At 52.9% G+C, this 21,804-nt stretch overlaps 1 protein-coding gene across 4 annotated transcripts in view; it reads right to left on the reverse strand.

The window, feature by feature from the left end:
• The window catches only part of PIK3R6 (phosphoinositide-3-kinase regulatory subunit 6), a 54,529-nt gene that overhangs the window by 2,899 nt on the left and 29,826 nt on the right, over positions 1-21,804 (reverse strand). For 2 of the 4 annotated variants that reach the window (XM_064583659.1, XM_064583658.1), the window contains exons 9-19: positions 20,351-20,516; positions 19,603-19,689; positions 18,311-18,734; positions 17,913-17,991; positions 16,869-16,991; positions 14,093-14,203; positions 8,214-8,301; positions 7,865-7,935; positions 7,283-7,373; positions 6,349-6,464; positions 230-342 (exon numbers count right to left, since the gene is read on the reverse strand). In XM_064583659.1, coding sequence (XP_064439729.1) covers positions 230-342; positions 6,349-6,464; positions 7,283-7,373; positions 7,865-7,935; positions 8,214-8,301; positions 14,093-14,203; positions 16,869-16,991; positions 17,913-17,991; positions 18,311-18,734; positions 19,603-19,689; positions 20,351-20,516 — 1,469 coding nt within the window. Of the gene's footprint in view, positions 1-229; positions 343-6,348; positions 6,465-7,282; positions 7,374-7,864; positions 7,936-8,213; positions 8,302-14,092; positions 14,204-16,868; positions 16,992-17,912; positions 17,992-18,310; positions 18,735-19,602; positions 19,690-20,350; positions 20,517-21,804 lie in introns of those variants that run through there. The other 2 variants (XM_064583660.1, XR_010408766.1) reach the window with 2 other exon arrangements.

Raw genomic sequence — 21,804 nt, forward strand, 5'->3', positions numbered from 1 at the left:
GATGCAGAGGAAATCTCCAGAAACATTGGTATCCTCGGCTGCCCCATTCATTTGCTCTTCTTCCTGGATTCCCAGGAAGTCACCGGGCAGTGGCCTCAGTCCACGCCAGCAGGTGGACCCCACCTGCCCGGCCCCAGGCTCTGCCTCCGACAGGTGTCCTGGGCTAGAGGCAGGAGGTGGTAGGGGATCGCTCCGTGGGGCACGGAGGGGTGGCGAGGCACGGCCTCACCTGACCACATCCCTGTACGTGCGCCGACTGTCCTTGTCCAGCAGCAGCGTGAGGAGCCTCTGGTCCTGGCTCTGGATCTGGATGGTGGCCGTCCGGAAGGTGTTCGTCACCGTCTACAACAGAGAGACAGCTCGTGTGCGTGTCACCTTCACGACCTTCACCTTGCCAACACCTCCTGCCCTCTGCGGTGTATTTCCACAGACTAGCCCACGGGGTCCCCAGCTCTCTTCCTGCAAGTGACTTGGAGCATTGACAAGTCTGCAGAAACTGCATCTGGGCTCCCCCCGGCCCTTGGGTCTCTCATTTCTGCAAGTCTTCTCCCAATCTGTTGTCCTAAATTTCAAACCACCACGAATGCCGTGGCTGGTGCTTGCCAGGTTATCCAGGTGCCTCAGCACCCCCACATCCCAGGTGAATATATCACAAGTGCAATGTTGGGGGGGGCAGTATTTCAGGGGTTCTATGAGTCCTGACTGCCGATCTCAGAATTGGATTACATGCAAAATTATTTCCCTGGGAAGCAGCCACCTAGTCTCATGATGCAGACCGGGCCTGTATCTGTTTGTATCGTGGAATCATCTAGGGGTCAGATACACGTGGGGCAGTCAGATGGCCTTTCCAGGTGGCCGGCGCCCCCTACGTGCAGACAGCAGCTTTGGTGGTTCATCCCCACAACGTTCTGAGCCTTTAGGATTCATATTCATTCAAGAATTCGCAAGTCCTGGCTGCTCATGAGCATCACCTTTCCAAGATATAAAATTAGAGATTCTGATTTAAGTGGTCTGGAGTCGAGCCCAGGCAAGGAATTTTTTTTTTTTAAAGATTTATTTATTTATTTGAGAGAGAGAGAGAGAGAAGAGGGGGAGGGCCAGAGGGAGAGAATCTCAAGCAGACTCCCCACTGAGTGTGGAGCCTGATGCGGGGGGTTCGATCCCACAACCCTGAGATCATGACCCTGAGATCATGACCTGAGCTGAAATCAAGAGTCGGATGCTTAACCAACTGAGCCACCCAGGAGCCCTACAGACAGACTGCCTGGGTTCTGGTCTCAACTCTACCACTTATTAGCTGTGTGACCTTGGACGTATTTCTTAATCTCTCTGTGCTTTTATTTCTCACCTACTGAGAAAACAAAACCAAAACGTGGTAGTAATAGCAATTACCTTGTAGGATTGTTTTGTGAAGATTAAAAGGGAGAGAATATACCACGTGCCCGAGACACGGTAAGCCCTGTATTTCTGTTGACCCGTTGTTACTCTCCTTAATTATAGTTGTGCAAGAAGGAGCCAAGCATGAGTAGCGGCTTCAGTTGTCAGAGGGGATGGGGACCCCACTGTGGGTTCTTTTGCTGCTCCATCTGTCTCCTAGCCCAAGCCCCCTCCTGCCATCCCTCCATCTATAGACTCCTATGAGTCAGAACAGGTGGGTTTGAGCAAAGGCAGAAAGCCTTAAGCCTTGCTGGGACAGAGAGTGACACAAAGGGAAAGGAGACTTCTCCCCTGTTGTGCATCAGGACCCACGGCAGCATCGGGGCCTGGGGCCCTCAGCTATGGTGGGCAGTTGTGGTCCATGACCTTCCAGAAGTACCTGGAGAGACTGCAGGGAGGCTGGAGTCCTATGCGGGCTGGGGAGTGGGGAAAGCCAGATGCATTATGATAGCTTAGGGGGCCCCACCTGAACTGACCCCCGCTGTGAGGGAAACTCCGGGTTCCCACAGAGGACAAGACCAAGGTCCGGAGGTATTGACTGTGATCTTCTAAAGCTTTCACAGTAGTAGGTGTGGGATGTTTCTCCCTGACTCCAGACACAGTGCTCTTTCTCTGCATCAGGCCGCTCTAGGTAACTCCCAGCAGGATCTGGGCTCCCATGACCCTGCCCTCCCGGTAGCCAGAAGCAGTCTAAAGGCCTCCTTCCACGTGCTTGCTGTGTAGACAGATGCCTTCATTTCCCCTTTGTGGCCTGCATGCCTGGACACATGCAGACCTGCCTGGCTTTGGCCCCGTGGGGGACCACAGGACTCTGGGATTTCACTCTGTAAGTGCAGCCGTGGAGGTCAGTTGAAAGAGATCCACCTTGGGGCTTGAGGCTCGTGCACAGAGCTGTCCAATAGGAAGGCAGATTTCAGCTGGGGGGGGGTGGAGACCTCTCAGCCAATCAGAGCTCTCCTACAGTGGATGGGCTGTCCCAGAAATAGTGCACTATTTAGGGGTGAGGTGTGTGGGGGGAGGGATGGGAGCCACACTATGCAAAACTAGAGGGTTTTTCTGCCCTTCTGCCGTGGAGAATGGGAAATGACAGAGGGTTTTTAGAAAGAGCACTCGGGCAGAGATGTGGTGGGTGGACCTAAGGGGCATTGCAGTGGCATAAGGGGGACCAGCTAGGAGGCTACAGCATTTGTCCAGGAAAAGGGGATGATGAAAGTCTGCAGCAAGGGTGACCAACCCGTCCTGATTTGCCTGGGACCGTCCAGGCTTTAGCACAGAATGTCCCATGCCCCGGGAAGCAGTCCTCGGTCCTGGGCAAATTGCGGTGGTTTGTCAACCTAGGTGACTCAGAAGGAGGGAGATGGGGGAAAGGGCGAGGTTCGAGAAGTGTTGAGAGAGATAAGCAGCAGGGCACAGGGAGGGGAGGAAGAGGAGGAATCTGAGGGGACTCCCAGTATCCTGGCAGAGGTGACTGGGTAATGATGATACCATTAAGTGAGAGGTCAGCCACAGTGGTGAGAGAATGAATTAAAAATCACTGTTAGCACATGCATAGCTTTTACTTGGCCACACACTCTTCTGAGAGCTCTGCATGTGACCATCATTTCATCCCCGCAACAACTGGGTAAATTCAGTGCTATCACTATCATCCCCATTTACAGATGATGAGACTGAGGCACAGGCAGCTTGATTAACTCGCCTGAAGTCACACAGCTGGTAAATGGCAGAGCTGAGCTCCGAAACCCAGGCCGTCTCAGTCTGGTTCTAGAGAGCTCTTAACTATCCGAAAGTACTGGCTTTGGTTTTGCAGGTCTTGAGTGTGGGGTGTTGTGGGACGTCTGGTTCGCGCGGAGTTGAATGCAGAGTCAGAAACTCGGGGTTTGACTACCAGAGCCGGGGATAGAGATTTGGGTGCCCTGAGCACATCGGACTCAAACCACGTATGTGGGTTAGGTAGTCCAGGGAATGAGAAAAGAAGTGAGCTGTGGATGAAAGTTGAGAACACTAGCTATTTAAGGAACGGGTTTAGGAAAAAGAGCCCCGGGAAAGAGGCCAAAAAGTCACAATTCAGATATGTAGAACTTTGAGGAAAAGAGGGAAGAGGAAGGAAATTATTTTATTTTATTTTATTTTTTTTAAGATTTTATTTATTATTTGACAGAGAGAGAATGACAGAGAGAGCACATGAGAGGGGGGAGGGTCAGAGGGAGAAGCAGACTCCCCGCCGAGCAGGGAGCCCGATGCGGGACTCGATCCCGGGACTCCAGGATCATGACCCGAGCCGAAGGCAGTCGCCCAACCGACTGAGCCGCCCAGGCGCCCTGAAGGAAATAATTTTTAAAACTACATTAGGAAATATGTTAGAGCCAAAAGATGGGAGTCTCCAGATTGATAATGCCCTTTAAAGATCCACAATAATGAATGAAAAAGATTCCACCAAGGCATGTGCTTGTGATGTTCCAGAACCTTCTATGAAGTGAAGCATCAGAAGCTTCTAGAAAGGGAGAGAAAGGAACAGTCTTATACAAAGGCTGGCCAGAAGGAGGCATCCTATTCCAAAGCAGCAGTATCAGAAACTAGAACACTCAGGTTTGAACAAACTGAGATCAAACTGACAAAATCAAAGCCATACTGGGAATGTGGACAAACCTTTCTTGTTTTGGATAGATGAAGCAGACCAACATTTCTACATGGCAGATTTGAGTAGTATGATGTGTTTGACCTAATAATTAAGTACCTTAGTTTGTATTCTGTAGACAGAAAACACACATGTCCTCTTTAGTTATCACAGGATATTTAAAAATCGATCATATAGGGCGCCTGGGTGGCTCAGTTGGTTAAGCGACTGCCTTTGGCTCAGGTCATGATCCTGGAGTCCCGGGATCGAGTCCCGCATCGGGCTCCCTGCTCAGCAAGGAGCCTGCTTCTCCCTCTGACCCTCCCCCCTCTCATGTGCTCTCTGTCTCTCTCATTCTCTCTGTCTCAGATAAATAAATAAAATCTTTAAAAAAAAATCGATCATATATGGGGCAGTGAAGACAATGCCACATAAATTCTAAAGTTGAAGTTGTGTGGGTCACATGCTTTGTCGTCCCAGGGTCATTCGGTGATGTCAGGAATCAAGGGGCTTGGGTTTCAACAGCCATGGGGACCAGGGGACAGGCCCAAGGGATTGGAAACTGAGATTGCCTTCAAGGACCCTTGAAGGCCATGCTCTTAGCAAAAGACTCGATTAGAAAAACAGCAGCTGTGCTATGGGATGAGGAGAACGAGTCTCCCCTGGGAATTCCAAGCCACGTCTGCCCTTAGGGGGATCTGGGGTATACATGTTCACTGTTTGCATGGTCTGGGAATTTCTGAGCCTAGAAATTAACTCCAAATATGGTCCTGGGCTGATGATATCCCGGGGGCCCGTGGCAAAGGCAGATACAGAATTCTCTAGAAGGTCAAGGTTTCGACCCAGTTTTCCCACAGAGAAAACCCCAACAGGTAGGAGCTCCCAGTTGAGGAGACATACAAGGAAGTAAGCATCCATGTGTCTATAGCTATCTATTATGTACAGATATGCAAAAAAGAGGCTGGATGTTTGCACCTTGGAATAGTAACAGTCATCCTCTCTAGAAAATGGGACTCGAAGTGGTTTTACCTCTTTGTGCTTTTTAAAAAAATTTTTTTGCATTTCTCCCATATCACTAAACTTTTGTTTATAGGTTAAAACATTATTGGGGCGCCTGGGTGGCTCAGTCCTTAGGCGTCTGCCTTCAGCTCGGGTCATGATCCCAGGGTCCTGGGGTCGAGCCCCACATCGGGTTCCCTGCTCTGCGGGGAGCCTGCTTCTCCCTCTCCCACTCTCCCTGCTTGTTGTCTCTGTCAGATGAATAAATAAAATCTTTTTAAAAAACAAACATCATTTTTAAAGGGGAAGAAAAAGAAACATTAAGGACTCGAAGGTGAACTTTGGTCTTAGTGGCACGGAGGTGGCTTTACCAAGGTGGGGTGGGCTGTATGCAGATGGCAGTGGGGAGGAGAGTCTTTGGCAAGGGACTGGAAACTCCTGTGGGGGTATCTCTCAAGACCCCTGACCAGGAAGAGAAGGAGTACAGTGGTAGCTAGAGAGGTAAGCGGATCATGGTAGAGATTTTCCTTCTAGGATGGAAAAGACCCGAGCACATTTCCAGGCTACGAGGGAGGAGCGGTAGAGAGGGTCCACGCTGGAGAAAAGGAACTAACATAGATGAACAAGAGCCCAGAAGAGGAGCAAGAGAAGAGGGTTGAGTGATGCCAAGGGTCCTGTTAAGGTGGGAGGTCGGGTGTTTGCTCCCATGGATGTAGAATTTATTCCAGAAGAAGCCACTGGAGTCAGACTGAGTAGGTGGCTTGATCCCAAGACAGTGTCTGCCTGGTCGGTGGTGTGGGGGAGTGGAGGGCGTCTGGAATAGGGTTCAGGTATAATCATGGGATTCACAGCCCGCTGAGTAGGGAAGTGAAGTCCAGAGAGGCCATCAGATAGGGAGCATATGGGCAGGTCCTAGGTCTGTATCAATAAGGGAATCCAAATCAATAAGTATCAATAAGGGCAAAGGGCAGCGAGGTTAAAAGAGCTGGTTCGATTTGGTCCAAGGTTTGTTGCGTAGGAGTCTGACTGCTGGGGAAGCCAGAATGTGCACGCAGTTTCTATTTGGGGGCATGTTCTAGGTCCTTGGAGGGCCAGCAGGTGGAGGGCAAGGCCTTAAGTCTCACTGTGTCTTACTTACGCTCAGCACCTCACAGATGGGGGGAAAGCAGATTCTTTCCAATAGGAAGACCCACTTCGACAGCAAAGGCTCAGAAGACATTTCCCCTTCTCTGAACACCCCCAGCCCAGGCTCCCATCCACCTGCCCTGTCAGAGCATCCCATTCAAACCAGTACTTACAGAGAAGGACCTGCCCGCCAAGTTGGAGGACTTGACCACCTCCATCACGCTGACATTCAGGCACCTGAGGTCTATGACTGGAGCAGCAGATGGGAGGGCGTGGGTGGGCCCCGAACCTGGGAGGAAGGAGGTGGGACATGACCTTGGGTGGGTCATTTTTCTGGCTTCATTACCTCTCCAGTAAAAAGCTGCTAACAGTAATAATGCCTGTCTCACAGGATTCAAAGCGTTGACGTGTTTGACGTTGAACATGGCCTCGCCTCTGATGAAGGTGTTCGGTGACGTTAATCCACCTTACAAAACTTTTCGTCATTTCAGAAGACCAGGGGGCTAACGGGAGAGCTCATATGTATAATTTACGATATGCATATAAATCGGTATCTTTTTTCATCCCCATTTTAGATTTAGGTAGTTAGGTAATTAGATCGACTATCTGATTATCTACTGTATAGCTCTAATTAGGCAACTGGCCAGAATTAGCTAATTTGGACCAGTGGCGCCTTTTGCGAACTGGAGAGTACCTGCCCCGTGGAACGACATTCAACATCTCCAGACCCAACACAACTAGTTCTGCGGGCCCGACGCAGAAGCAGGAGGGCAAATGCACCTGCCTCCATGGGGTGCCTCCGACTTCTAGCTGTTGTCTCATCAGGTCTACAGGGCACAGCCAGAGGCCACGGCTACGGTGCGTTCCCCGCTGGTGAGCACCCTGATGGTGGGGACCACGCCTCACCCAGGTATCCAGCGCCCGGCCCTGGGCCCAGCACTGGTAGGGACTCAGCCTCGTTCTAGGATCCCAGGGACAGGTGGGAGGCCCGACTCCCCTGGCTCTCCCCGTCTACTGTCACTCGACTGTCATTCTCCTTCTCCCCCGTCCTCCCCGCTTCTCGTGCCTTCTCTCTGTGTCTCTCTCTCTGCTGTCCCCACTCCTCACCCTCAGTGTCACTGGCTGGAAGGGCCTTCAGGACCAGCCCAGTGGCCCGCAGGGAACTGGAGACCTCTTGGGCGCGGTGGCTGAGCAGGGCCTGGGGAGGGGGAGGCAGGAACAGATGGGGGTCCTCAGAAGAGCCCTGTTCCTGGGCATCCTCATGTCAACAGTCCTGCTTCCCGCCCCTGGCCTGACTGAGATTCTTGTCTGTGTCGCTCCTGTCCAACAAGGGGCTGGTGGAGAAAGGCCTAGAGCACTCTTGGCCCCGGGGACCACGTTCAGCCTCCCGGACCCAAGGGAATGTGTCTCTGATGCCATCAGTTCAAGCATCCGGTCGGCCAGGGAGGAAGGTATTTTTGAGCGATGGGACAGCCCCCTTGTTCCTTAAATCAGAGGGCCTCCTGGGCTGCACACAAGGCCAATTGTAATGCACCCATCCCTGCAAAACTCTCCAGAGGCTGGGAGAAGTCCGGGGACAGGCTGAAGGTTCTGGCTCGATCTGCTCCCCACCTGCCCGTCCCTGACACCTGCTTCCATCCTGCCGTACCCACCCCCCAACCTCCTCTGACCACGCCCACGGCCACGCACCTTCTGGTAGCAGATGGACAGCTCGGCCCCTGGGCCCTCGGCCGCGCCCTTCCTCCTGGGTGAAAAGCCATCTGAGGGGCAAGGGGAGAAGAGGCTGAGGGTGGGAGGCTCCCACCCGTCCCGTCTTGCTCCCACCTCACCCAGGGCGAGCTAAGCTCCTGAATTTTGACAGCACCTCTCCCTGGATGGAAGGAAGCCCCTCGAGGGTTCCAGTCTAGGCAGGCTTGGAGGAGCCAAGGGCATCCTGGTATTCAGCGAAGGTGAGAGCTGGGAGGACTTTCTGGAAACAGGGCTTGGGCGGGGGCAAGCGGAGTCAGCCAGCTCCCGGAAAGGGGAAACAAATGCTTACCTTTGGGGGATTTGGAGTCTTGGATCTTCACCTTCAGCTCGGTGAGGAAAATGTCCTCTGCGGGGTCTTGGCTCAGGTCCCTGAAGATCTGGAGGGAAGGGGGACAGGGAGGAGGTTTGGAGGAGGCCAGCTCACCCTCCTCCCCCAGAACCCGAGGGTGTAGATAGTTGAATAGTGTCCGGAAGCAGGGCGGAGGGTCCCCCATCATCCTGCTAGCGCTAGATTCTGAGCCGCATCCAGTGACTTCCTGCACCTGTGGTCCACGTGTCTCCAGCCACATAACATATTTATAAATCAGGGAAGAAGCTGGTCTTGAAACCCTAACTACCTGTAACCAGTGTGGTCTAATGGGGAGGGCAGGAGCGGGGAACAGAATTCTCACGTTGTGGGGCTGTGTCCGGTGAGGGGAACCACATTCCTGACTTGCACTGTGAGCTGGGCAGGGAGGGAAGGGCTAGAGGGAGCTGAGCCGCTCAGGGGTGGGGGGGGTGGGGGGGCCAGAAATGTGGGGCTGGAGGGGCCTCTGAAGGGAGCCAGGCAGCGCAGCGGGGAAAGGTGGCCACAGGATTTTTGAGAGCGGGGATCCCGAAAGAAAAGAGGCTACCGAGAGTGGTCCGTGAGCTGGGCAAGCACTCCCAGCGAGGCCTCGCGCTCCCATTGACCGTCAAGGACTTCACAGACGCCAGCATCCTTAGGGGAGGCCGCTCTGTGACCCTGATGGGTCAAGACTGACACCAGGCCCTGCCACAGTCGCAAACACGGGAAAAAAACGGGAACGCTGTGCGGGCCGCATCCCCCTACCCTCCCATCGAGGCAAACGTGAGGGGGACTGCTGCCTCTCAGAATCAAAGTGATCGATCACTCTGAATTAAGAACGCCCGAGATGCCAGTCACAGAACCACTCCCGGCGGTTGCCCACGCTGTGCACTGCTCCTCCCTTGTCCGCAAACCCAGCTCCGTGCTGGGGCAGGTGCGCTCCTGGGGCCTCCGGCTGAAGGCGTTAACCGTGGACGGATGCCTAACCTTTCCTTTTATTTGCGGTGCTGAGATGTTTACTCCCTTTACCTGCGTGAGAGGTTTCTCCCAATTGTCCCACTTTGTGTTGTTTGATTTTGTCTTCTGGAAACCCAAGAAAGGGCCTAAATCCCTCAATTAGGTCTGAAAGGGGGAAGGTGATAAAGATCCATCTCGGGATGCCAGGGGAAGAAGGAGAATTCAGAAGGGGAAGTCAGGAAGGCAGAGGCGGCTGCCAGAAATCTCTGGGGGATGGGGCGGTGCAGGGCCTTCCTCTGAACATGGAATTGGACAGCCACATGCAAAAGAATGAAACTCGGCCATTCTCTTACACCATACACAAAGATAAACTCTAAATGGATGAAAGACCTCAATGTGAGACAGAAATGCATCAAAATCCCAGAGGAGAACATAGGCAGTAACCTCTTTGACATTGGCCACAGCAACTTCTTCCAAGACACATCTCCAAAGACAAGGGAAACAAAAGTGAAAATGAACTTTTGGGACTTCATCGAGATAAAAAGCTTCTGCACAGCAAAGGAAACAATCAATAAAACAAAGAGGCAACCCACGGAATGGGAGAAGATATTTGCAAATGACACTACAGATAAAGGGCTGGTATCCAAGATCTATAAAGAACTTCTCAAACTCAACACCCAGAAAACAAATAATCAAGTCAAAAAAATGGGCAGAAGACATGAACAGACACTTCTCCAAAGAAGACATACAGCGGCTAACAGACACATGAAAAAATGTTCAACATCATTAGCCATCAGGGAAATTCAAATCAAAACTACACTGAGATATCACCTTACACCAGTTAGAATGGCAAAAATTGACAAGACAAGAAACAACAAATGTTGGAGAGGTTGCGGAAAAAGGGGAACCCTCCTACACTGTTGATGGGAATGCAAGTTGGTACAGCCACTCTGGAAACGGTGTGGAGATGCCTCAAGAAGTTAAAAATAGAGCTACCCTATGACCCAGCAATTGCACTCCTGGGTATTTATCCCAAGACACAGATGTAGTGAAAAGAAGGGCCATATGCACCCCAAAGTTCATAGCAGCAATGTCCGCAATAGCCAAACTCTGGAAGGAGCTGAGACGCCCTTCAACAGACGAATGGATAAAGAAGATGTGGTCCATATATACAATGGAATATGACTCAGCCATCAGAAAGGATGAATACCCAACTTTTACATCAACATGGATGGAACTGGAGGGGATTATGCTAAGTGAAATAAGTCAAGCAGAGAAAGTCAATTATCATATGGTTTCACTTATTTGTGGAACATAAGGAATAGCATGGAGGGCATCAGGAGAAGGAACGGAAAAATGAAGGGGGGGAAATCAGAGTGGGAGAAGAACCATGAAAGACTATGGACTACGGGAAACAAACTGAGGCTTCTAGAGGGGAGGGGGGTGGGGGGATGGGTTAGCCTGGTGATGGGTATTAAGGAAGGCATGTACTGCAATGAGCACTGGGTGTTATACGCAAACAATGAATCATGGAACACTACATCAAAAACGAATGATATAATGTATGGTGACTAACATAACATAATAAAAAAAAAGAACACAGAATGGGGACTCACAGAAATAGTCATTAGACTTGCACTAGCAGGGAGATCCTAACGGAAGCCCAGGACACGTGCCGACGTCCAGCTCTGTCGCAGACGTTTGCTGGGGGAATGCGGGCCGGATCTTTGGATGAATGAGACCTGGTGCAGGAGGAGGCTCAAGAGTCCCTTTTGTTGGGACCTTACTCTGCACTAGACGTTCTGAGAAAGGCCCTTGACCTACGTGACCTCATTTAACCCCCCAGCAGCACCAGGGGATGGGTCTCATTAGCCTCCATTAGGACCCTGGACACTAAGGCTTGGAGATGTGCGCTGACTTGCCCCAGGTCACAAGCGGCAAAGCTGTGCTGTCATTCAGCATCCCAGCCACTGCTCTGGAATTGCTCTGGAATCATCTGTATGCCTACCTCCTTGCCCTGCATCCCCCCCCCCCATGTCTTTACCATACTGGAAACCTCATGAAACCCCTAAGGCAGGTGAAGATCATCATGCCTCTTTTGCAGGTGCCCATGACTACAGAGCTAGCAAGTGGAGGGACCAGCCAGGCTGTGGACTCTCTACCACCCCACATGGCCCCTGATTCCACACCTGCTGCACCCTGACGGCCTGCCAGTGCCACACGGATTCACTGCCTGCACGCACACACACACACACACACACACGCATCCATGCACGCACACTATTTATTGTGTTAATGGCAGGAGACTCAAAACTCAGATACAGGGGGCGCCTGGCTGGCTCAAGTAGGTAGAGCACACGACTCTTGATCTCCAAGTTGTGGGTTCGAGCCCCATGTTGGGTGTAGAGATTCCTTAAAAATAAAATCTTAAAAAGAATTCGGATTCAAAGTGCAGAACCATCTCTCCAGGGACTCACAGTTTGGGTGGGAAGTGATGCACAGAGCAGGGATGCAACAGAGGTGTAGGGAAAAGCAAGGGCTGTGTCCACAGCACTGTGGACACAGAGGAGAAGCACCTGAGCCTGCTTGCGGGGGCAAGAGGAACAGAGAGGTGAGGACGGGCGAGGAGGCAGGGGAGGTGAGGCGGGGTCAGGAAGGGAAGTCCAGGATGGGGCACAGCGTGAGCAAAGCCTTGGAGGTGGGAGCATCAGGGTGTGTATGGAAAGCAAAGAGAGAATGAAGGGGCTGCTGGGCAAAGAAGCCTCTCTGAAGGTCACAGAGGACGAGTAGCAGGAGAGAAGGTTCCAGAAGTCAGGCGAGGGGCGGACTTCAAGAAGGGGAAATGCGGGCCTTGATTTTTGCTGGTGACACACACATGGATATCACACATTTAATTGTACAGACAAAGGGAAAAAAGTATCGTGGCCCGGGATGTCGAATGCAGAAGAGGGCCCAAAAGAGAGGACAGGAAGCATCCTTTGGGCCTGGCGATTGGAGGTCACTGGCAAGAATGGTGTCAGAAGTGCCAGACTGCCTGGTTGGAGGACAGAGCGAGACAGAAAGAGACGGAGATGGTGGTCGGGCCATCTAACCCCACAGCCCTGGCTTCAGGGCGGACGGACGTGTGGCCCATCTCCTGGGTCATAGTGATCGGCGTACTGATGAGCATTGGCCTCGATCCCGTTGGAAAAGGGACACTCTCTCCCCAACTGGGGTTGCTGAGCTTGAAAAAAATGCTGGCCCAGGACTGCTGCAGGTTATCTTGTCACCAGGACGGGAGACGAAGCAAGGCAGATGCTGTACTGATCACCCTGTTTAAAGCCCCAGACCCAACTTTTCCAAAACCACGTCAACTCTGCCCTTGCCAGCGAGGTGAGCCAAGAGAACTCTTTTCCTGACACCGATTTTTAAGATGTCTGTTACTTGCAACTCCAAGAGTCTTCCCCGACACAAAATGGGAGCCAGGAGGGGCATTTTGCAGGTGAACAGTCCAAGAGGAGTGGAGGGCAGTGAGCATCCTTCCACCCGGTGGGGACTGGGAGGCCTGCCCACTGGAGACCCGTGCTCAGACGCCAAGCCTACGGAGGTTGATGCATCGGGGGCGGGGATGCAGGTGTGTGTCAGTGAGGGATGCTAAGAAAGTGCCAACTGTCAGCAGACGCTGGTGGAACTTAGCACAGAGGGCAGAGACACTTCTCCTCCAAGAGAGCTCCTTTCTGACCAGATCAGCCTACAAGAGCTGGATAGTCTTGGGAACTAGAGGGTTTAAAAACCTGACTTCCCTGCCACCTTTTGAGCCTGGGAACTTGAAAACAAGGTGGGAGATAAGGTTGAGACAAAGTCTGGGAAGAGTCTGACTCTCGGGCTCTCCCTCCCAGGCCCTGTCACTAGGCAACATGCTTAGCAGGAAAATGAATGGAAACCTTGCAGGCTCCAGAGGCTGTTCTGTGCATTTTCGGTGACAAGGACAGCATGGGGGAGGGGAGGGCCCAGGAGAGGGGCTGGCTGAGGGGGAGGTCCAGGAGGAGGTGGGTGAGGACAAGAAGGGCACGGATAACAGGGTTTTGCTGGAGCTGGAGGTGCTCCGCGTCCACTGGAGAGGCGCACGCGAAGGTGTGGATGCATCGATAGGTGTGGACAGCATGCGTGGGGACACCTAATGGTCTCCATTTTCCCCAGAGGTGTGGATGACAAAGTCACTTGCTGAAAGTGAAGGACAGGAGAAAAGCAGGGAAGGGGGAGCTTGCCAAGAAGGCGGTGTAGGCCCAGCTGAGGCTGGACACCACGGAAGTGTCTGTGTCCAGCCAGAGGGCTTCGGAATGTTTTCCAGATGGTGCTCAGGAGCCCGAGCTTAGTGAAAGGTAAGGCACACTGCAGCGCTGCTCTGGGCTCGGGAGACAGCAGGGCAGGGAGGCCGGGGTTGGGAAAGGAAACCACAGCAAGGGGCCAATGGACATGAGAAAGTAGAAGGACCTGCCCATCTCTCTAAGGAGGCAGGTCCTGGAGGAGAAGGTGAGAGGTTCTTGCAGGGATGGGAGTTTGTGATCAGAGACTAGAAAGTGAGCATCTAAGAATTCTGAGGTAAAGCAATTCCTGGTGATAATTTTCACAACTGCCTGTCCCCCATCCTCTACAGGGTCAAAGCCTAAGGCATCCCTCCACATGAACAAATTCTGTTTCTGCTTGCAGTGGAGGTCTTTGAAGCTGAGAATTATCCGATGCATCCAAAGATTAGGAGGATACAGTTAACAACCAAGTCCAGTGAGTCTGTGATTTGTACCCTAGTAACCTGCATTTCCCCAGGGCTAGGGTGTTTAGGGGGTGGGGTCCTGGGGTCCTGCAGGCTGGTACACTACCCGTGGAGTCCCAGGGCGGGGGATACCTACCTTGACAGTATAGATCTGGAAGTAGATGGGTTGGGTGCCCATGCGAACGTAGTAGGTGATGACATCCAGGATGAAGGGGTCCACAGTCCGGGATGTGTCCAGGGACGGGGGCTGTGAAGGGGCAGAGAAGGTCTTCAGCCACCACCCTCCATGTGACTGTGGGGGGTGCTATTTTGGTAACAGAGAAACTCCAACGCTCCCACGTACCCTCCATGAGGCACTAACCCAGCTGGTCCCTCAACACACTCTAGGCCTTTCCTCCCACCCGATTTCCACCCCCAGGTCCCCAGGGCCTCTGATTCATTCCACTTGCACAAAGACATATGGGGTGCCTCTAGGTGGAAGGCACTGAGCTGGGTGCCTTGGGTGTAGACAAGATGCTTGGGAATATAGCCAATGATCACAGAGTCTGGGCTGGGTCCCAGCCACTCACTGGCCAAGTGACCTAGGGCATGAGAAGTGCAGGGATCTGCTGTCTCCTTCAGCCCTTGGGGTGTTTATCACAGATTAATTTACATTTGTAGGTTATTGGGAAAACACTAGTGCCATGTCCTGCAGGCCTTCCTCATATGATTATAAAGCAGAACCATGGTTTTTTTTTCTTTTAGATAAATTGAATGCTCACATAGTACCAGAATTGGAAAGCAGCTAGAGTTTATCTCATCCAACTCATACCCAATCCTATAACATCTCTTCTGACTCTCCTGTCTGGCCTATCGAAATATTGCTCCCTTCAGAAAGGCCACATGAAGGAATGGTGAACGTACTCTAACAAGGCTGTCCTTGCTCACACTGTTTCCAGTCTCTTCCTGTGGAAACCACTTTTGGAGGAAGCATTGGGGCCGTACAAATTGTTAATTATGAGGGCAAGGAGAACAGGGAGGACCCTAAGTCCTGCATGTGTACCAGCATGGGAATAAAAGCTACCGTAGAAGAGGACAAATAAGACGTTCCTCCTCTAACAGCCTCCAAGTTTTGAGCAAAAAAGTATTTCAATACCCAGCTAAACAGTCTCCTGTGCATACGCAAAGACATTTTTCGGGTAAGCAGTAATTCAGGAAACAGGCCTCCCCCCGTGCCTCTATTAGAATGTACAAGAAACCACCCTAATCAAGTCAAGTGTCAAGTTAGAAATCAGGTACCTAAAATCAAGAGGCTCGTTTTATGTAGGAGTACCTGCCGCCCAGATATAAGGGGCGGGGAGAGAGACCATCCACAATGGCAAGAAAAAAACTAGGAAACATAAGGAGGAAATTTAACCAGAAATGGGTAAAAGCGCTGTGATTAACAGTGTAAGGCTATTCTGAGGGACACACACAAGACTTCCCTACATGAAAATAAACACCATGCTCCCAGAGGGGGCTGAGTAACACCCTAAAACAGGCTGATTCTCTTCCAAATTTCAATTGAAATCCCAAGGGAGGTGGAAGGATTAAAAAAAAAAACCTGACCAAATTTCTAATATTTATCTGGAAACAGACATGAACAAACATAGTCTGAAAGGTTTTCAAGAAGGAGAGTAATGGGGTAGGCTTACCCTGCCAACTATTAAATTAAAAAATGCTAACGTGGCCGGTAATGAATGGATTAACGAGAAAGAGTTAAGTGTCCCGGAATAAACTCAAGCATCTGTAAAAATTTAGTGGATGATAAAATGTGCATTTCAGACTGACGGGGCAAGATGGTTCGTGCAATAAATAGCTTTAGGACAACTGGCTAGCCATTTGGAAAAAAACAATTTGCATGCCTCACACTCAACCCTGAAATCGATTGCAGGCAGGTTATTTAAATGGAAAAACCGAGACCTGAAAAGTTACAGTAAATGATCAGTGAATATTAGTTTAATCCTGGATATAACGTAATCAGTGGAGAAGACCTGTCAATGCAGGACGCCAACGGCAGGTATCACAAAGGATGAAAGTAAAATGCATAAAAATATCGGACTTCTGTAAGTCATAAAACCCTACTGACAAGATTGATAGGCAAGTAAACAAAATGGGAAAAAAAAGTCTGCAACACCAAAAAGGTTAAGATTCTCTTAATATGAGGGGTGCCTGCCTGGCTGGCTCAGTTGGTGGGGCATGAGGCTCTCCATCTCAGGGTTGCGAGTTCGAGCCCCACGTTGGGGGTAGAGTTTACTGGAAAGATATAAAAAAAGATTTTCTTAATAGATAAAGGCCTTTTCAAGTCAGGAAAAGATGGGAACTCCCTCCCTACCACCCAGGAGAGTTGGGGGGTAGCAGCCTGGTTTTGTGGTCAAGAGGATATGCTCTGGAATCAAGCTGTCTGATTCCAAGTGGGACTCGACCTCTCATTTTGCAACTCTGGACTAAGTTACCTAACTTATTTGCATCCCCGCGGCTTGATCTGTAAAATGGGGACATGGCAACATTAGCATCCGCCAGCAAGAGTGCCTACTTGGTAGGGCTGCTGAGTGCCTGGCCCGTGTGAGCGCCCAGGAGGCATGGGCTCTTACAATCACAGAGAAACCATCCCAGGAACCTCAGAAGAAAAGGAAGAAATGGGGGCCTACACCCTTAGGGAAGAAGGTTCTGCTTCACATTGTCCCCAGTGTCCCCCCGCCCCCAAAGCAGGTGCCTGTTAAGAGTTCCGAGTGAATTTCCACCACGAGCTGGTTAGGGCTCCTCCCTTGTGCTCCCTTCCAGCCTCATCCCACCCCAGCGGGCCCTGGGGCTGACTCTTGAGGTCGAGAGCCAAGGGTGGTATCTGAAAACGGGCCCCTCCCACCTCCCCCCTACCCTCGCGGGCCCCCTACCATCTCTGCCAGCTTGTGGATGGCCGGGCATAGTGTGTTGACGGTGTTCTGGTACCACGGGTCTGCGCGGCCCAGGAACGTGGCCAGCTCTCTGAGCTCCGAATGTCTGCATGACGGCGGCTCCTGGGGACAGGGGGACAGGGCGGACCCATCAGGCCCGGTCTCTGGCACTTTCTTCCTGGCCAGAGGTTCCCCTAGGCAAACTGGCCAAACACTGAACCTCTTGGGGCCTCAGTTTCTCTGCCATGTGAAGACCATTAGGTTTTACGCCTCCGGTGAAGCTGGGATACCCTTGACTGAGGGCCGCTTGCCAGGGACGTTGAAAAATGACCATGAGCCTTGGAAGTGGAGAGACAAGGACTGCTTTGAATTTACTGCTCCCGGAAAAGCAAGCAGAGTGGGACAGCAGAAATGCAAAGCTGCAAGAGTAAGGTTGTCCCCCACCCCCCAATAGATCAATGGGCTCCCACTGTCTGAAATTTCCTTTTATGTGACCCCGGGAAGCGTGCTGTGTGTGCGAGCCCCTGTTTGAGGAGAAGCTTGCAATGAATTCCATTAGAAAAGCCAAACAATGGGGCGCCTGGGTGGCTCAGATGGTTAAGCGTCTGCCTTCGGCTCAGGTCATGATCCCAGGGTCCTGGGATCGAGTCCCACATCGGGCTCCCGGCTCAGCGGGGAGCCTGCTTCTCCCTCTGACCCTCTCCCCTCTCATGCTGTTTCTCTCTCGCTCTCTAAAAAATAAATAAAATCTTAAAAAAAAAAAAAAGAAAAAAAAGAAAAGCCAAACAAAATTCAGCCATGGGCAGGCTGCCCCCGTGAGGGGACGTTCAGCCTCCAGGGCCCGCATCTGGGGCTTCTGGAACACAGACCTGATCTAGACGGGCTCCCCCGGCCCCGCAGCCTAAGGAAGGACGATCCTAGTCCCTGGAGCCAGGGATGCGGCTGCCCAGCCCCTAAGCCAGACCCCTGCTGGGAACAGCCCCCCTACTCCTTCCCCCACGTCCCTCCCCTCCCTTCCCTCCCTCCCCTGCCCTGCCCAGCCACCTCGGGCGCCAGCACGGGGATGTAGTAGAGCTGCAGGCTGAGTCTGGGGGTGAGGCAAAACTTCTGGGTCTCTCGTTTCCTGGAAAGGGGCAGCAGACCACAGGGTTTACGTAAAGGCAGGTGTTGTGGTTCCCAACAGTTCCACATCCCGGTTCTGGTATTTAGTATCTCTTGACTTGGGGCGACATGCTCAATCTCTCTTAGCCTCTGTGTTCCCATCTACAGAATGGGTACAGTAATGTCTGTCTCGAGGGGCGGTGGCGGGGCTTACGGAGCTCACTGCAAAGTGCCGAGCTGGTGACCGCACCCCTGCTGCATATGGGCCTGCCTGTGCCCCGGCCAGCACCACCCCCGCCTCCAGTTGCCCTCCCCCCCGCCCCCCCACCACGGGGCCCTACCTGAGGCTGTGGTAGGCCTGGGCCAGGCGCCCCAGCATCCTGTCGTCCCCCAGCACCAGCACCCTGGCCGTGTGGATCCGGGAGACACCGGGCAGTAGCTCCCCATCCCCACTGGGCATGCCCGTCCTGCGGTGCAGCCCCTGGGGCCCGTCCCAGCACGCAGGCATCAAGATGTCGGGGGGCCACACCCGCTTCCTAATGCCTCCTTTGCGCTGCAGCCCGGCGCGCTCCATCTCAGGGCTGCCGGGGACAGGCAGCTCGTCGGCCCCTGCGGGGAGGTCCCGCTCAATGCCACTGTCAGTGGACAGAATGGATGCCCGGGCCAGCTCCCGGTCCGGCCAGAGGCCCTGCAGATCCAAGGCCTCCAAGTCGGCACTGAGGCGCAACTGGGATCGCGGGCGCAGGAAGAGTACCAGTTCCTTCCCTGGGATGCCGAGAACAAGGGGACCGTCAGGGCGGAGAAGTTACGTGAGGCCGGCAGGGTCTCACCCCAGCAAGGCCTGTGGTTCTGTGTTTCTCAAACACCGTTCAGCCAGATAGAAGCCCCACAAGATGCCCCACAAAGGAATAAAGGTTCTGTGGCTAACAAAGACGGAGAACCCCGCATATTCCTGCCACCTCTTGTTGAGTTCCATTAGTAAACATATTAAAGGCTCTGAGAAGTCCTGCAGTAAAGAAGTCAGCTTCACTCAGTACCTCCCACTTAGCTGACCCTGGAGTCCTCTTTATCATATCCACTCATCGGCTTCCTCCCATCCTCCCACTGTCTGTAGCTTCTCCCGGGACAAAGAGAACAGACTGCACCTGCTCCAGGAAAGACTCCCAGGCTTTTCTAATCTGCTTTCATTTTATTACCCATGAGAAAACTGAGTCAGTGTAGGGTGACCCAGCATAGGAAAGGAAGTGCCAGGACTTGGACCCAGTTCACTAGCCCAGCACTTCCCACCATAATCCACACCCCTGTCTGCCCCCCACCCGCCTGCCTTGAGAAGGGCTGGGGACAGCCGCATGGGAACACAGGTGGATAGAAGTGTCAGGCAGGCGGGTCTCTCCAGCTGCTGGAACTGGAACTGTTTTTGGTGACTGCCTCCTCCCTGGGGACATTCATTGCCTATTAGCATCAACATGGCATGTGGCAATTCCCAGGCATGTGAGCTATTCTGACATAGAGAAAATGGGTCCTCCTGGATGTGCAGAACGACTCAGGGAACAAGGAGCACGCACCCACGCGCGCACACACACACACACCTATTTCCAGCCAGCTCTCCACGGAGAAGATGCAAGGCACTTACAGAGCTGCTCCTCATCGGTCCACAGGTGGAAGGTGATGTGAGGGCTGGGCAGAGGGATGCTTGGCTGCGGGTCCTGCAGGCGGTCACCTGAAGGCAGGAGGAGGGCTGTGGCATTCTCTGCCCTCCCCCCTCCAGTTCCTATAGGGCCCAGAGAGGGTGCAGAGACCCTCTCTCCCATATGGTCCAGCCCAGGCTTCCTCTCTGTCCCATCGGCTCACCCAGGGCCCAACAGCCACCTGTCCCCTCCCTGCCCGAGGCTGTTTAGCGGCCCCCTGTTTCCTGCAAACTTCCTAGTGTCCTTTGGGACCTTTCCTCCCGTGGTTGGTCCCTTCCCGCTAACCCCGAGCCAGAAGCGCAGCCAGGCCAGGTCACCTTTCTTGCTGCCGTGTTTCTATAACACAGCCTGGGTCTGATTCTTAGTAGCCGGGTGATGTTGGGCAAGATTTTTCAGCCTCTTTCTAACTCAGGCTTCTCGTCTATAAAACGAGGGGCATAATTTCTATCTCAGAAGTTTGCTCTGAGGATTAATCCATGCAACATGGAACAGCAGCTGGGGGACAGGCGGTGCCCCACAGGTGACAGCTGTCACTGTGACCAAATCACCCGCCTTCTTAGCCGCTTCCCCCCCCTTCCAAGTTCCTGGCGGCCCTCAGTCCCCAGGCTCCCTCCCCGCGCGCGGCAGGTGCAGCGCTGCTCTCTGGCGCCCCCTGCGGGCCCTCGCCGGGCCTCGCTGCCCCCGCCCGCTTACCGCAGCAGCTCCCCCTGGCGGCCGCCGCCGGCCCCAGCAGCGAGCAGTAAATCTCCTCTAGCCTCTCCAGGTGTACCTCCCGGCTGGGGTTGGGTTCGCCGGCCATCTGCTCCACGGCTGCCACCACGGCGTGGAAATAGCGCTCCAGGGCGTGGCGAGGGCTGGCCTGCCGGGGGGGCGGTGAGCGCCAGGGCCTGGGTCCCGGCCCAGCACCCACCCCCCCCCAGCTCCGACGTTGCCCGAAGCTGCTTGCACCTGCGGGTCCCCTCTGTCCCTCCCACTGTGGCTCCCTGCAAGGGCTGGACCCCAGAGCGGGGCAGGGATCGCCGTCCTGGGATCAATGTGCTGCCCCCACCTGGGTGCAAACTCCGGGAAGGCAGGCCTCTGTTTGCAGTCGCACCCGATGCCCCTAGAACATCTTCCGACACAGCAGGTGCTCGAGAAACAGTTGCCTAGACTTCTGTCATTCCTACGCTATCTTGATTTACTTGCAATTTTTCTTTCAATCAGCTCACCTTTTTGTGTTCAGAATGATTTCAGAGGGGCAATTTATGTTGCTACTCTCTATAAAAAGGCTAGTGTCGCAGAGGTAACAGACAATAACTAAGGTGACTATAACGATCACAAGGCACGATTATTAAATTCTAGCCAGGTACTCTGGCCTGCCAAGCTTTAGAGCTTGGAGCTTCCCTTCTCTCTCTTTTTAAAGATTTATTATTTATTTTATTTTATGTGGGTTTTTTTTTAAGATTTTATTTTTATTTGAGACAGAGAGAGAGAGCACAAGCAGAGGGAGAGGCAGGCAGAGGGAGAAGTAGGCTCCCTGCTCAGCGGGACTTGATCCCAGGACCCTGGGATCATGACCTGAGCCGAAGGCAGATGCTTAACCGACTGAGCCACCCAGGAGCCCCAAGATGTATTATTTATTTTAGAGCGAGAGCACATGCATGAGCGCCAGGGGGAGGGGCAGTGAAAATCTTAAGCAGACTCTGCACTGAGCCCCACATGGGGCTCCAGCCAGGGGCTTGCCTTAGGGCGTTGTGGGGCTCGAGCTCACAACCCTGAGCTCACGACTCGACCTAAAACCAAGGGTCAGATCTTAATTAACTGCACCACCCAGGCGCCCCTGCTGCCTTCTCTTTTTAGAAAGGGAAGTTAGGGGGCGCCTGGGTGGCTCAGTTGGTTAAGCGACTGCCTTCGGCTCAGGTCATGATCCTGGAGTCCTGGGATCAAGTCCCGCATCGGGCTCCCTGCTCAGCAGGGAGTCTGCTTCTCCCTCTGACCCTCCCCCATCTCATGCTCTCTCTCTATCTCATTCTCTCTCTCAAATAAATAAAATCTTTAAAAAAAAAAAAAAAAAGAAAGGGAAGTTAGTGTTAAAGAAATTAGGGGTAAAGCACCAAGCTGAGCCTTTCTCCTTAATGGAAATTAATGGAAACAGGTTTTGTAAGCCT

The sequence above is a fragment of the Mirounga angustirostris genome, unplaced genomic scaffold (genome assembly GCF_029215605.1).
Source record: "Mirounga angustirostris isolate CCGP_5_RB_7025 unplaced genomic scaffold, mMirAng1.0.hap1 SCAF_17, whole genome shotgun sequence".
NCBI classification, from domain to species: Eukaryota; Metazoa; Chordata; class Mammalia; order Carnivora; family Phocidae; genus Mirounga; species Mirounga angustirostris.